The 16,896-nt window shown below is 42.4% G+C and overlaps 1 protein-coding gene and 1 long non-coding RNA gene across 3 annotated transcripts in view; one reads left to right on the forward strand and one right to left on the reverse strand.

Moving 5' to 3' along the window:
• The window catches only part of ZCCHC7 (zinc finger CCHC-type containing 7), a 215,735-nt gene that overhangs the window by 195,986 nt on the left and 2,853 nt on the right, over positions 1 to 16,896 (forward strand). For both annotated transcript variants that reach the window (XM_053291295.1, XM_053291294.1), the window contains exon 7: positions 5,244 to 5,339. In XM_053291295.1, coding sequence (XP_053147270.1) covers positions 5,244 to 5,339 — 96 coding nt within the window. The remainder of the gene's footprint in view (positions 1 to 5,243; positions 5,340 to 16,896) is intronic.
• The window catches only part of LOC128343009 (uncharacterized), a 76,265-nt gene that overhangs the window by 46,758 nt on the left and 12,611 nt on the right, over positions 1 to 16,896 (reverse strand). The gene's annotated exons all lie outside the window — the stretch shown is intronic.

Genomic DNA, 16,896 nt, shown 5'->3' on the forward strand with positions numbered 1-16,896 from the left:
ATCACAAGTTTTAATAAAAAAACTTTTTAAAAGTAGCTATAACGTTAACTGCCTGCCTTTTTGTACAAGACATTAAATTATACAACATCTGAGCAATGGTCCATATAGTCTAATATTGTCTTCTGTGACTAGCAGGCTTTCCATTATGACAGAGGTACTTCTAGCCGTTCAACCTAAGATCGTGTTATATTAAGATGCCAATAGCAATAGCACTTACATTTATATACCGCTCTATAGCTGGAAGCGCTCTAAGCGGTTTACAATGATTTAGCATATTGCCCCCCAACATTCTGGGTACTCATTTTACCGACCTCGGAAGGATGGAAGGCTGAGTCAACCTTGAGCCCCTTGGTCAGGATTGATCTTGTAACCTTCTGGTTACAGGGCGGCAGTTTTACCACTGCACCACCAGGAGCTCACTACCACCTACTACTACTACTTTTATATATCACTTTTCAACAAAAGTTTGCAAAGCGGTTTTCATAGAAAAATAAATAATAAATAGGATGATTCCCTGTCTCAAAAGATTTCAAAATTATTGCTTTTCAGTCAAATGGCACTAAATCTTTTGGTACACCATCAACTTAAGCTGTCACCTTAGGTCCCTGACTGATTTATTACCCATCCAAAAATCAATACCTGGCCTTCAGTCTAAAAATGGCCCCCAAGGTGGCTTACAGTAAAGTAAAATAAAATTAAATAAGTCCCACAGCTCCATGCACCCATATTTAGAGAATGGGTCGGGGAGGTATGCATCTAGGCAGAAATTCAGTAGGTGCGACTAGGTGCGATATAGGAAGATGCTGAAAGGCATCATCTCATACTGCGCAGGGGGAGGCAATGGTAAACCTCTCCTGTATTCTACCAAAGAAAACCACAGGGCTCTGTGGGCGCCAGGAGTCGAAATCAGCTTGATGGCATGCTTTACCTTTACCTTTACCTTTAATTACTACTAAATCATCTGACGATTACTACAAAGCAGGGTTACTCAACTTCGGCCCTCTTGCAGATGTTGACCTACAGCTTCCTTAATTTTTTACTGTTGGCCACAGTGGCTGGGGATTGTAGGCCAACATCTTCAGGAGGGCCAAAGCTGAGCAGTCCTGGTGTAAAGCATGTGTTCTACCGCCGAGTTATAGCTCCTAAGCAATGCATAGGATCAAACATCCGTCACTCCAGTACAGCTGCAAACCATAACATTTTGGTAAACTGTGCCTTGTAGAGATGCATCAGGCAGAAATTAATCAGGCATCTATAGCAAGTGAGTGTGGAAGTTGCACCTATTGAATTTCTGCCTAGATGCATACCTTCCCAACCCATTCTCTAAATGTGGGTGCATGGAGCTGTGGGGCTTATTTAATTTTATTTTACTTGGTTGTAAGCCACCTTGGGGCCCATTTTTAGACTGAAGGCCAGGTATTAATTTTTGGATGGGTAATAAATCGGTCAGGGACCTAGGATGACAGCTTAAGTTGATGGTGCACCAAAATATTTAGTGCCATTTGACTTAAAAGCAATAATTTTGAAATCTTCCACACACTTGTTAGCTCCAATTACTGTTCTTCAAAATTGCTAACATTGATGGTCTGATGATGGATCATGCTTAGTATATGAACTTATTTCCCTTATTACTGTAAAAGACATCTAAACTTTGCTTTTTTGAAGCCATTTTTCACACACACACACACACACACACACACACACACACACACACACACACAGAGTTCCTCACCTATGTATGCCCTAAATAAATGCATTATATGGTTTTTGACCAGTTTGGAAAAAGGTTTTCTGAATGAAATCTACCATATCAAATTTCGAGACCAACTTCTGCACTTGTGTTTTAAATTGTTTCTCAGCATAACAACAAATGACTAATAAAAGGTGCGAGGAAGATCTTAGTGGAGAGAGAGGCATTATTTGCGTCCTTGTTTCCACTACCTCATTAATACCATTTCAGAGACCCTATTAAGGAAGACCAAGGTGTCTCAGTTCAATAGGCATCAGCTGTCCCTGGCCTTCCCATCTACATAGGAACATAGGAAGCTGCCATATACTGAGTCAGGCCATTGGTCTATCTAGCTCAGTATTGTCTTCACAGACTGGCAGCGACTTTTCCAATGTTGCAGGCAGGAATATCTCTAAGTCCTATCTTGGAGAAGCCAGAGAGGGAACTTGAAACTTTCTGCTCTTCCCAGAGCGGCTCCATCCCCTGAGGGGAATATCTTACAGTGCTCACATGTGGTCTCCCGTGCATATGCAACCAGGTCAGACCCTGCTTAGCTAAGGGGACAAGTCATGCTTGCTACCACAAGACTAGCTCTCCTCTCTACACAGATGGAAGACAGCCAATGTATTTCAGGTTCCAGGGGGAACTGTGTGAGTCAAGCAGGCATGTGGTAGAAAATGGAGATAAATGTATAGTTTGATATTAATGTATAGTTTATAATAAGCAACTTAGGTAATAGCTCTGTTTAGAATTACAAAATCACTACATAACCCTACACTGTCAAAATACCCCAAAAAGAAAATGGCAAAAACAAACAAATACCAGGGGGTGGTTATTACAACTTTGAAACAAGGGTCAGGGATAGAGGAAAAGGCTAAGCATATAAGAAAATAAAATGATGCAAATTAGCTTTTAGCCCTACAGGCATAACCTGTAGGAACACTTAAAGGTTATAGCTGTCTTAGGCTGGGTTAAACAGGGAGGAACAATGGGGCAGACAGAGTAGAAAGATGTGACTTCACCAACCAGGTTGGAGTAGGCAGTTCCAAAGTTAAAACCAATCGGAGATCTTGGATTGACAGAGCTAGGAGTACAGCTGCTGGTAGGGAATCAACCCCCTTGATAGTTGGTTTGATGGCCAATCCAAGTCTTCTGCTTACATCCCCAAACAAAAACAAAGGTCAAAACTTATCGGATCAGGCAAACTAGAGCTGACGGACGAAAATAAAGAAAAACAAAATATCTAACAATGTGCATAGTGTTTACAGGCAACAAACAGGAAGAGGGAATGTAGTGCTACTACTAGCATTGGTACTGAATAGTAACTAACAGGTTGAGGTTGGTAATGCACGTGCAGTGCCGGGCACTAGCTATGCCCATGAAATTAGTACATATCTACAATCTACAGTAGAATTCCAAGTATGCAGATTCTACTCCTTCTGCTCTTTTATGAGCTATACAGATTTTCTATTAATTTTTCCATACATTAATTTATAGTTTATGATAAGTAACTTAGGTAATACCTCTGTTCAGAGTTACAGTGATTTTGAACAGAGTTATTACTTATTAGCTTGGGGAAAGGAGGGGTTTCTGTCTATTTTCCTGTCAAAGGATTTCTGGCAAATCTGCTTTTCTTATATAAAGTTGGAAACTCTGACTTTGAATCCTGACTTGAAAGGGCTAAGATAAGGATTTGTGTTGGGTAGGAATTCAGATCTCCAGATTGATACAGGATGGAGGATTCTTTCCCCCATGGCAAAACTCTGAAGAGGGTAACGTGTAGGAGGGAACCACATGTGGCTAAGGTTTTGCTTGCTTTTAAAATAAAAAACAAAAATCTGAGCAACTTCTTTTGACAGTGTAAAAGTGCTGTGATAAAAAGAGTGACCTTGGTTGCAAGAATAGTTTTCTGCAGTATGCATGTGGTTCTTCTTTGGATCCTAGCCAATATCTACTGAATTTTATAGATATTGTAAAAAGAAGGGAATAGAAAATTGGATCACATCTCTACCTCAGTTTCTTAATCTTTTATTTTGTTATCCCTGCTGGAGGGCCTATATGCAAAATGGTAGAGCTACTGTTAGGTTAGCGGCTTCCATAAGACCCATTGCTCTCTAGTGTGGAACAAGAGACTGTGGAGTAAGAATCGGAGAGAAAATGGAAGTTTGATTCCTTATACTACAAGCAGTAATTACAAGCAGTAATACAGAACTGCAATTCTTCACCTGCTTTTGATGTTCACCTTTACGTTGCTCTAACGCTCATAACAAGGCCTGTATTCTGTGTGTGTCTTTCTGAGTCTTAAATCCATGTTGCTTTCTGTTGTATTTAGGGCTTCAACAAGTGCAACCTGATCCTGTGCATGTTTACTTGGAAGTAAGTTTCACTTAATGGGTCTTATTTCCAAATAGGTATGCATAGGATTTCAGCCTTAATAGATTAGTTAGGTCAGGTTTTTAAAAGGGATCCTGGTTAATCAAGTTGCAGATTTTTAAGAGAGAACTTGTATACAAGTACTTTCCAATCCCTGCTAACTGGGCAAAGAAGCACTTTTTAAAGTAGCGTGTCTGTTATATTGAGGAGGGAGAAAGCAACTGTCCCAGCAGAACAGCATCTCTCCAGTGGCTGTTGCTGGTGTCTATCTTGTGTCTCTTTTTAGATTTTTCATGACGGGGAATCACCTTGTCATTCCGTTTGCTGTGTAAAGTGCTTTGTGAACTTTTGTTGAAAAGCGGTATATAAATATTCTTAACAATACAAACACTCCAGCAGAGAGATACCATCTTAGGAGAGGCATACCATCTCCTTTCTTATATGCCTCTTCTGTTCAAACTTTAGAATGCCTCTCCTAAAATGTGCCTCTGGAAACCTGTATGCACATTATTTAAAAACAAGGAAAGTATGATTTCTTCAGAACGGTTTATTAAGTTGTAAATATATGCAGATGTATTGATCAGTTGATTGGAACTCCTCTGATTGAACAAAGATTTATTTATTTTATGTGTGTATGTATGTAAGTAAACCGCACTGAGCCAATTTTGGAAGGGTGGTATAGAAATCAAATAAATAAATATATTTAGTAAAGTGACCGCCATAGTTTTGTTTGGTTGTTTACATATTTATCCCACTATTCCTCCAAGAAGCCCAGAGTGGTGTACATGGTTATGTTTATCCTTACAACAACCCTTTTGAGGTTGGTTAGGTTGAGAGATAAGTGACTGGCCAAAAGTTTACCCAGTGAGTTCAAAGACTGAACAAGGATTTGAACTCAGGTCTCTCTGGTTCTAGCCCAACATTCTAACCACTACACCATGCTGCCTCTCTATATAGCAGTTGTATAATTGCAACCCTATTAAGCAAATGTGTTGCTGGTTTTGTTTTGTTTTTGTTGAACTTTGTTGAAAAGTAGTATATAAATAATAGTAGTAGATTAGGTTGGAGATTTATTACTATTAATTGCATTTAATCATATTTAGAATCTTGCTAGACTTTATTCTCATTTCTTCTGTTGCAGACTAGACCTGGACCACTCAAGAAAACCAGTTCTTATTCTGAGCATTCTGCCTTAGTATACTGTTACAACTGTGCACAGAAGGGCCATTATGGATATGTAAGTCTCAGCAAGCACTGATGTTACTACCAAGTATTAAACTATTGTCAGTCATTTACAATATTTAGCAATTTGGATGCTTAAGAATAGTCAGGAATCAATATGAAATTAGCTATTCCAGCACAAAATGATGCCTTAGGCCAGTGATTTTCATTGTTTTTCAAGTGTGTTCCCCTTTGGCAAAAACCCTTCAATGTGTGTGCCATTTCCTACTGTGCTGACCTCTGCATATTACTGTGCTGCTGCTGCTGCTTTTTTTTTTTTTTAAGTGCTCGGAGGGCTCTTTAGGAGAGATGGAACCCTCTCTTAAGAGTGCTACTGTATGTGGAAGGCACTAAGCAGGGCTACACTTCCCAGCATTCTGTGCATGGGCTCAAGAGGTGTCTCTTCTTCCCTTAAAGGAGCTTCAACAGCACTGGGCAAAGCTCCAATGGGAGAGGTAACTGCTGGGAATGGTCACCTCTGCATAGTGCCAGAGGGACTATGCAGAGAATTCAGCATTGGCTGAAGTTTCACACAAGCCCAATAAAGAAGTAGTCAGAGAGCCACACTTAGGGTTGATGGGGGCTGCCACTGGCTGCCAGGGTCTTATTTGGAAGAAGACTGAGGCATTTATACACACGGTATATACATTGTTATGCTGCTTCAGTATATACATTGTTATGCGTGGTGGGGGGTGTTCCTGGAAGGGATGAGCGAAGTATGCTGGGAGGTATACTCCCAGTAGGGTCACCCAAAGCACAAAGGTCATCCCAGCTGCCCAGCTAAAGCAAGCAGGCACCTATATTGGGCAGCAGTGATATAGGAAGATGCTGGAGGCGGACAATCACTTCAGTGACAACAAAGGCATCATCTCATACTGCGCAGGAGAAGGCAACGGTAAACCGTATTTTAACAAGAAAACCACATGGATAGACAAAATGGAATGATTGTCGATGTAGTGCTGGATGATGGGCCCCTCGGGTCGGATGGTACTCAACATGCTACTGAGGAAAAGCTGAGGATCTCTCAGAGTACCGATGGTGTTTATGACGCGGTTAGACTGAAGCTTTTTGGACATCTAGCGGCTGATGTTGCTGTGAGGGGAAAGAAAATCCAAAGCTGCACAGACAGCATTACAATGGGAACGTGGGAACGTATGAAGCATAAATATGGGAAAGCTCAACACAGTGAAAGATGAAATGAATTGACTACAGATTGGCATCTTGGGCATCAGTGAATTAAAATGGACTGGAATGGGACACTTTCAGTCAGAAAATCATACCGTTTGCTACTCAGGACACAAAAACCAAAGAAGGAACAGTGTTGCTTTCATAGTCAGGAAGGATATAGCAATGGCAATACTTGGGTACAATGTGGTCAGTGACCAACTAATATCAATTAGATTTTGTGGACAACCCTTTAACATGACAGTTCTTCAAGTCTATGCCCGAACTGATGCAGAAGAGGAGGAAGTTGATGAGTTTTATTCTCAAGTCCAGTCTGAAATTGACAGAACATGCAAGCAAGATGTGATGCTGGTGGTTGGAGACTGAAATGCCAAAGTTGGAAAAAGGAAAAAGGAAAACACAGTCAGACTGTATGGCTTAGGGAACAGAAATGAAGCAGGAGAACGACTTGTTAGTTTCTGCCAAGCCAATGATCTCTTCATTGCTAACACATTATTCAAACAACCAAAGCGGCGCCTATACACATGGACATCACCAGACAGAGTACACAGAAATCAAATTGATTACATTATTGGTGCAAGGAGGTGGAAGAGCTCAGTTATAACAGCAAAGACATGGCCAGGGGCCGACTGTGGAACTGATCATGAACTGCTCATGAGCAAGTTCCAAGTCAAGCTAAAGCGGAAAAACAAAGCTATTCAGCTCCCATGATATGATCTTGAGAATGTTCGCACCATATTCAAGGAGAACATCAGGAACCACTTTGAAGTTCTGAACCTCATTGATAGGGAACCAGAAGAACTGTGGAATGAAATCAAAGAAGTTGTTAAGGATGGATGTGAAAAGAGACTGCCAAAGACCAAGAAACAGAAGAAAGCAAAATGGATGTCAGAACAGATGGTGGAAATTGCCAAGAAGAGGAAAGAAGCCAAAGTCAATAAAGATAAAGACTTCAAGAAGGAACTTAATAGGAAATTTAAGAAAGCTGTTAGAAGAGACAAGGAGCAATACTACAGTGACATGTGTAAAGACCTTGAGGATGGAAATAGACACTGAAAAACAAGGCAAGTTTTCCAAAAGATCTCTGAAGTCAGAGGGATGTACCATCTTTGAATTAGTATGTTAAGGAATGCCAAAGGAGAGATATTAACTAATGCAGAGAAAATCAGAGATGGAAGGAGTATACTGAAAATCTGTACAGCAGAGATGTCAACATCCAAGATACTCTAGAAGATATTCCCTACTTGCAAGAACCTCTAGTACAAGAAGATGAAGTTAGATCAGCACTCTGGTCATTACCAAGTCAGAAGGCTACAGGAATTGATGGAATAGCTACAGAAATGTGGCAGGCAACAGAAGAAGAATCAGTCAAGGCTCTAACCAAACTATGCCAGCAAATTTGGAGAACACCACAGTGGCCAACAGATTGGAAGAAGTCAGTCTACATACCCATACCAAAGAAAGGAGACTTAACAGATTGTGCAAACCATCACACAATATCCTTAATTTCACATGCTAGCAAAATAATGCTCAAGAGCATCCAACGCAGTTTAGAGCCCTATGTGGAAAGGGAAATGCCGGATGTTCAAGTTGGTTTCAGAAAAGGTAGCAGGTGATGGACATGTGGTAGCAGTGAGGGAAGTGAAAAAAGAGTTTTGGGGGGCTGCCATTGCATCCGCAAGCTCACGGCCGGCTAAAATATTTGAGATAGTTTGATCTCTGACAAATTTTTCAGGTACAGATCATGAAGTTAGAGAACTGGGTATTGGCTGTGAGGTTTTTAAGGGCTTTTTTCTGGATAAAATCTCGCTGCTCCATTGGGACTTCCCCTCACTCTTGATTAAATTGAGGAATTGGAGGCTCCATGGTCGTTTACCAGGCCAACCTTTGAGAATTTTAACCAACTTTCAGAGGCTGGTGTTGAAAGAATTCTGATGGCTATGAGGCCTACCACATGTCCCCTTAATCCTTGCCCCTCCTGGCTGGTGAAGACTGCCCCAGAGGGGTTGCAGACCTTGGGAATATTATCAATCTTTCCTTGGAGACAGGGATTTTCCCAGGAGAGCTGAAGGAGGCATTGGTTAGGCCACTTTTGAAGAAGCCATCGTTGGATGCCTCGGAGCCAGCTAACTACCACCCGGTATCAAATCTGCCTTTTTAAGGTAAAGTGATAGAGCAAGCGGAAGCAGTATAACTTCAGACGTTTTTGGAGGATGCAGCGATTCTCGATCCCTTCCAGTCTCTTTTTCGGCCTGGGTGTGGGGTAGAAACGGTCCTTGTCGCCCTGGCTGATGATCTCTGTCGCCAGCTTGATAGGGGAGGGTCGGCACTGCTGTTGCTGTTAGATCTCACAGCAGCATTCAACACTGTGGATCATGATATTCTGGTCCACCGCGTAGCTGATGCTGGGATTCAAGGTGTGGCCTTGTTGTGGCTGCGTTCCTTCCTACAAGACCGGGGATATAGAGTGGCAATGGGCGATAAGAGGTCTTCATGTCAGGTACTAACATGTGGTGTCCCCCAGGGGGCTATTCTCTCGCCCTTGCTGTTCAATATTTATATGCGGCCGCTAGCAAAGCTGGTGAGGAGTTTTGGGCTAGGGTGCCACCAATATGCGGATGACTTTTTCTGCTGATGGACGGCAGGGCTTAGGACACCATAGCCTAGCTGACCAGGTGTTTGGAGGCGGTCGCAGACTGGCTGAGGCAAAGTCATCTGCGGCTTAATCCGGATAAGACTGAAGTTCTGTGGCTGGGCCCGAAGAGGTCAGGGGGAGTTTTCAATTACCTACCCTTGATAGTGCTTGTTTGATACCTCAGCCTACTGTGAAGAGCCTGGGCATGATTCTTGATGCCTCTTTGAATATGGAGGCTCAGATCATGGAGGTTGCTTAAAAGGCCCTCTTTCAGTTACGCCAAATACGGTGGCTGGCCCCCTATCTGTCTCCTCCGGACTTGGCCACTGTGATCCATGCGACAGTCACTTCCAGGTTAGATTATTGCAACTCACTTTACGTAGGGCTCCCACTGCGCTTAACTCAGAGATTGCAACTGGTGCAGAATGCAGCAGCCAGGGTCCTTACTAAGGCACCTTGGCAAGCACATGTGACACCTTTGCTTGTTCAGTTGCACTGGTTGCCGGTTGAGTCCCAGGTTAAGTTTAAGGTATTAACCTTAACATTTAAAGCCCTACACTGTATGGGCCCTCCATACCTCCAAGACCGCCTGGTTCGATATTTCCCTCGCTGGGTCCTGAGATCAGACAAGTAATGCCTTGGTGATCCCAGGCCCTAGGGATATTAAATTGCAATCAACAAGAGCCAGAGCCTTCTCAGTAGTGGCCCCGACTCTATGGAACGGTCTCCCAGATAATATCAGAGCTCTCCATGATCTGTTGGCCTTTTGTAAGGCATGTAAGACTGAAATGTTCTGTCGGGTGTTCAGCCGCTGAGATAGCTGATCTTAGAGTGATCTTGTAATCCATGGTTATTATGTCATGTGGAATGAGTATTGTATAGGGTTGTGGTTTATGAGGATATGTAAGATATATTTTTATGAAATTGTGTTGTTGTGTATGTTTGCTTGTAAGCCGCCCTGAGTCCTATAGGAGTAGGGCGACATATAAATCTCAAACAAACAAACAAACAAACAGATGGTCAAGGAACAAGAGACATCACTGCTGATGCATGCTGGATAATTGAGAAAGCCAAAGAATACCAGAAATAAGTCAATATGTGCTTTTTTGACTACAGAAAAGCCTTCAATTGCATCGACCATGTCAAGTTGTGGAATATCCTTAGGAAAATGGGCATCCCAGAACATCTCATTGTTCTCATGAGAAACAGGGCAGGAAGCCACAGTCCAGACAGAACATGGTGAAACAGACTGGTTCCAGATCAGCAAAGGAGTAAAACTAGGCTGTATACTTTCTCCTTCTTTATTCAATTTATATGCTGAACATACCCTGAGAGAAGCTGGATTGGAAGATTGGTTTTAAAGTTGGAGGAAGAAACATCAATAATCTGTGCTATGCTGATGACACCACTCTGATAGCTGAGAACGCGGATGATCTGCAAGCTCTAGTAATGAAAGTCAAGGAGCACATTGAAAAAATGGGACTACAACTAAATGTAAAGAAGACTAAACTAATGACAATGGGTACAGCAACCAGCCTCAGAATTGACAACGAAGACTTTGAAGTGGTGGATAGCTTCTGCCTTTTAGGATCGACCATTAACAGGAAAGGATCCAGCAGTCAAGAAATACGCTGCAGACTAGCACTTGGTAGGGTAGCTATGAAGGCCTTGGAAAGGATATTTAGATGCCGTGATGTGTCTATACCTACAGAGATTAGAATCGTTCGGACAATGGTTTTCCCCGTGACACTCGGATGCAAACGCTGGATTTTGAAGAAGCAAGATAGAAAAAGCATTGACACTTTTGAACTTTGGTGCTGGAGAAGACTTTTGAGGATACCATGGACAGCCAGGAAAACAAACAAATGGATCATAGAACAAATCAATACAGAATTTTCACTCGAGGCACAAATGACCAGGCTCATACTTTGGAGACATTATGCGAATGAGAAGTCTATAATGCTAGGAAAAGTTGAAGGAAAGATAAGGAAGAGGATGAGCGGCAGCAAGGTGGATGGACTCAATTACAGCACTGACTGCCTTGGTCAACCTGATGGATGACCTACACCAGGAAGTAGAGAGGAGTGCATCCCTGTTAGTTCTGTTGGTCCTTTTGGCAGTGTTCAATTCTATCTACCAAGATATTCTTCTAGTCCATACCAGGGTATTCATATTTCTCAAGTATGGGGATCGGAGGAACTGCTTTGGAGTGGGTATAGTCCTTTATTGAGGGGAGGGTCCAGAAACTGCAGGACTACTGCTTGACCCCTTGGCCTATGGGGTATTGCAGAGTTTGATATTGCAGAGTTCAGTCCAAATCACTGGGAGAGGTTGTCTGGATAACTGTGCTGAAGTGTCATCAATATGCAGAAGACACTCCCCTGTCTCTCCATCATCTGATCCTAGGGAGGCTGTGGATATCTTGAACCAGGGCCTGGAGGCAGCTATGAACTATATGTGGGCTAGTAAACCGAGACTGAATCCAGACAAGACAAAGGTGCTGTTGGTTAGTAGGAGAGTCAGTTGGGATAAGGTAATCTGACCAGTTCTGGATGGAGTAGCACTCCCCTTGAAAGAGCAGATGTGCAGGTTGGAGATACTGTTGGACCTTTATATGCCTTGCCTAGGTGGAGGCAGTGGCCAGGGTAACTCTGTTTAGAATATCCTGTCTTGTCACCTCAATTTCGCCCAGTTCTTCAGCCTCCAAGCCTGTATGATCAGTATCCTCCGTCATGAAGACTGATGCAAAGAACTCATCCAGCTCCTCTAAAATCTCCTTATCCTCAATAATCCCTTTCACACCCTCATCATCTAAGGATTCAACTGCTTCCCTAGCAGATTTTCTGCTTTTGATATATTTAAAGAAGTTTTTGTTATTCCCCTTTGCACTTATATGCTCCTCAAACTCTTTTTGCATCCCGTATTGTCTCCTTGCATTTCCTTTGCCAGAGTTTATGTTCCTTTTTGTTCTCTTCATTTGGGCAGGACTTCCATTTTTTGAAGGAAGTCATATTCCCTTTTATAAATTCCCTGACTCGTCAGCCACGCTGTCGTCCTTCTGAACTTGGTCGTACCTTTCCATCTCCTCAATATATATTCCAACTGAGAGAGAGGAGAGCAAAAATAGGTTAAAGTAGCAGTTTTTCAAAGAATGACATTGCTTTGGCTGAAAAGTGTCTCTCTGTACTAAACCAGATTTTCAGACAAGGCAAAATTTCAGCTGTGCCACAGTAGGTAAGGCAACTTTCTTTTATAGTCCATTCCTTGCTGCTAATTAATTGCATCATCTCAGTTTCCTCTACCATTGTCAGCCAACATATTTTAAACAGGCAGGTTTGGGATTCTGGTATTACCTAAATTAGGTTTTCTTTCAGTGACTTCCTTGGAATATCTGTACCATACACTACATCGTGAGCTTCAGTTTTGTGTATCCGTCAAATATGCCGCAACTTATACTTTTATGAGAGGAAACTTGTAAAGTGATAAAGCACATTAAAATTCCACCGACTTCATTGAGATTTGACAAGAGCTCCTCGGTTCTCAGAACTGTGACATCAAATTATGATTTTAGCTGTCACTCTCCAACAGTAAGAGATATAACTCAGCACCTGTAGGCATGTAATAGAGGTGCTGATCATTAAATTTACACGTCAATAAATCCAGGAGAGAATTTGAGTATGAAAGATTCCACAGCTGACAGCATTTCAAGCCAACTGACATACAGAGATTTTAAGAGGCTTTAACTTTGTACCTGTTAAAACCTATGGGCACAGCCATGTAGAAAACTTGCCTGTGCAAGCCCCATTGAAATGATTGGGAGCTGTGCAAAAGCACTACAATTAATAAATATATGCCTGAAACCAACTGTGGCAGCTTGGATTCTTCCTCCTGTTGTGGCCCACAGTGCTCTTTAAAGGAAGGTAAGGTATCAAGAGATTCTGCTTGGAACTTGTCATTGTTTTCAGTAACCCTGAAGCAGTAATAGAGTGCATTTGATGATTATTTCCATACCATCACGAAACAGGAGAAATGGTGACTTTCACTATCCATTGGGTTTAGGTAGAGCCTTCACCGTTGATACTTGAAGATACTTAGCGTGTTGGAGGTTTTTTTGGCCATAGACAAAGCCCTCAGGGAATGAGTAGGAGATGCATGTGTTCATGGGGTTTGTCTGGATACATTGCAAAGAAGAGCTGAGAAATTTTCAAGAACCTAAATTGCAAGAGCCATCCCATCGTTACCTAAATAACAAAGAACCTGTTGCAGCATTGAGATTTTGTTCCCATGCTGCAAGACTAAAGGAAGCAGACAGGCTCTGTAGATGTGCTTTGCATTCACATTCCAAGCTGTCAGATATAATGTTTCTCAGGTGGGTTGGTAGCAGGCTGAGTTTTCAGTCCTGTGTGTGTTACCTGTGGTGCTAAGGAGCATCCCTGGAGTATTTAACAGTACAAAGTGTGTGGCAGTAGTGGCAGCTCACTTGAAAGAGAAAGGTCTGGGCAAGTGCATGTCATACACTATTGAGATGATTATTCAATGCAGTGATGTTAAAAAGAGGAAGCAAGAGTGCCTGTTTTTAGAGGCTTGTGCTTTTTCATCCACTAGGGCTTTACTGTCAACATATTAACAAAAAAAGGCCATCTGTCTGTGGCATAAGCTCTAGACTTTATGCAGCATCTCCAAGAAGACCTTGGGGGAGTGTGTTCCACAGCCATCAAAGATTACACGTGCTTCTTCACATAGCCTTGTCTGAAAGTATTCTGGTGGGGTCTTGGAACTGGAAAGCATTTGGCACAAACAGATGGATCCTTATTGGCAGTTTATTCTTTTCAGAAGTACTTAATGCTTTTCCTTCCAGCAGAATGTTAAAATTTCAGAAGCTTAAAAAAAATGTCTCCAATAAAAGCTACACCTTTCATTCCATATACCCTCTACCTTTGGATGGGCAGTCTAGAAGAGTGGGATGCTGAGCTTTAAGTGGGTAGAGGCAAAAATGGTTGCTGTTCCCAATTTCTCTGAATATTTCATAGTGTAAGAGTATTTGAATTAATTAAAATTAGATCAGATGGTTCACCTGAGCAGTGGCCAGTGCCCAAAGCAAAACACCTGGAATCAGAACAACAGATTCAATCTAGGCAAAGTTTCCTAATGGTCACTAGGAGTGCTACTGACAGCAAAGCTTTTTCAAAACCCAGCAAGAAAGGCAAGTATCTTTCTTATTTGCAAGGCTTAATTTCAGAGCTCACCACAGTCAGAGTAGTAGGTAGCAAATAGGAATATTCAGCCGACTGAAGGTGCCCAGACTCCCAGAAAAATCTGAGAGCCCTATATAATCTAATACAATTATTTTTATATCTTTTGATGATTAAAGTTAGGAACATAGGAAGCTGCCATATACTGAGTCAGACCATTGGTATTGTTTTCACAGACTAGCAGCAGCTTCTCCAAGGTTGTAGGCTTCCTGACTGGATCACCCCCACTTGCTTATTTTTTCATGACCAGGTCCCAAAGAACATACATACCACATCAATGTACAGGAAGCAGTGGTTACTTGTTTTTCTGCCTCCATGTTGAAACCCTCCTAGTGTTTTTAGCATCAGCCCAAGTTACTTCTCCACTTAGCTTCTGACTCACAAACATCTGTACGGTCACTCTTGAGGACAAGAAGCGTACTACCTTATAAATGCTAATCAGGCCTTTGCTAAAGATTGATCAAGCTAAAAGCGCTACATATGTACACCTATCAATAGCTATCACCGATATGCTTCTAATAATTAGAAATTGCACAATTAAACCTACAACATAATGTAGCATAATTCAGCATAATGGCCAAAATAGGCCTGGAACAGCAATCTCCTTTTACTTTGATTGGGACTTGCACAAGAAGTCATCAGAGAGTGAGCAGTATTTGTTGAATAGTGCCCAGTGTTTTATTTCATGCCCCTTGTTAGGCACAGAGTTAATGGTGGGTGAGCTCAGGAAATAATATTTCTTCCATTTAAATTGGAAGACTAACTCAAAGAATGGGGGCTGGGACATAAGATTTTCCCAGGCTGCAAATTAGAATCTGAACAGGTCCACCTCAGATCACTTAAGATAATTTAATGCCAGATTAATTGTGTTGTAATAAGCAACTAGGATAGAAAAAAGGATAGAATTTCCCCACTGTTTCAGTGTATAGTTAGGGAAGAATTAGAGCTTAATGAATGTTCACTGTTGAGTACAAGATGAGAAAGTGGTTGTAGTTCTAGATTCATTAATCTGGATTGAAGCAATCTTCAGTATGTGCCTTAAGGTTTGTTCATGCCACTCCATGAACAAGAATTTGTTCATGATAAATTTGTCCTCTCTTCTGACTAGAACTGGGACAAGTCAACAATCACTGTATGATTATGAATAAATATAAAGTTTAAAATGAGCTTAATTGTTGCAAAGGAATAAGAGCTTCTTTCATCCCTGTCCAGTAGGGATGTGCACGGACCTCGGAGGCACAGTCTGACGCTGGCAGGGGCAGCTCTTTAAGGGCGGGGGGGTTGTACTTACCCATCCTGCTGCTTTCCCCCCCTCGCGCTCCGTTTCTTACTGCAGATTTTGAGGCATCAGCGTTCCTCCCTGCCGCCCCTGCCCCCTTGTTGACTGGTAAAAGCAGAAGTAACTTCCGCACATGTGCTTGCTGCTGACGCGCATGCACTGCACAGCATGTGCACGTGACATGTGCAGTGCTCACATGTCGAAGTTACTTCCACTTTTACCAGTCAACAGGGGGGCAGGGGCAGCAGGGAGGAACGCTGCCGCCCTGAAATTTGCACTAAAAAATGGAGTGCCAGAGGGAGGAAAAGCAGCGGGAGGGTTAATTCCCCCCCCCCCGCCCTTAAAGAGCCACCACCCGGTGTCGAACCGCCGGACCGGGCCACTTGCGAACTGGTTTGCAGGTCTCTAACATGGCCTGCGGACTGGTTCATGCACATCTCTACTGTCCAGCACACTGTGAGAGCACCTATCCTTATATGTACCTCCCTGATCACTGATGTCCAGTCATGAATCCTCTTAAGGTGCCACATCCTTCAGAGGCTAAATTGTCCTCAGCATGTAGCAGAGTACACTCTGCTGCATGCCTGCAGCTCACACAGCTCACACCATTGCCAGAGGTCCCGTCACCCTCAGGACTGGCTTTTCAGGAGGCCCGGGAGGGATACAGGAAGAGGTGATAGTAGAAATTGCTTCAGCTAAGTTCCTCTTATTCTTGTTCTGGATGCTAGCCAGTGTTCTCTGCTTTGAGAACTTGAGTTGAAAAGTGGCTATAAACCTTTGGCCGCCCAGAGACGTAAGTTTGGGCGGGGTATCAATTTTATAGATAGATAGCTAAATAAATAAAATAAATCCTCGGGTTAAATCATTTATGTACATAACTTTTGGATGACTTAAAATGAAAATGCATTCCTCTTGAAAAACCCAGGCAACCCTAATACAGATGTTTAGCTGGTGTCCGTTATCAATGATCTCCTCACTATAGATCAGCAAAACCTCCAGCCACACAGGCATGATGCCTCTGAATACCAGTTGCAGGGGAGCAACAGCAAGAGAGAAGGCATGCCCTCGCCTCTTGCCTGTGGGCTCCTCAGAGGCATCTGCTGGGCCACTGTGTGAAACAGGATGCTGGACTAGATAGGCCTTGGGCCTGATCCAGCGGGGCTGGTTTTTTTTTTTTTTGTAAAGCCAACTAATACCACTTAATTTAATTTGTCTCCTTGGA

Source organism: Hemicordylus capensis, chromosome 2 (genome assembly GCF_027244095.1).
Source record: "Hemicordylus capensis ecotype Gifberg chromosome 2, rHemCap1.1.pri, whole genome shotgun sequence".
NCBI lineage: Eukaryota > Metazoa > Chordata > Lepidosauria > Squamata > Cordylidae > Hemicordylus > Hemicordylus capensis.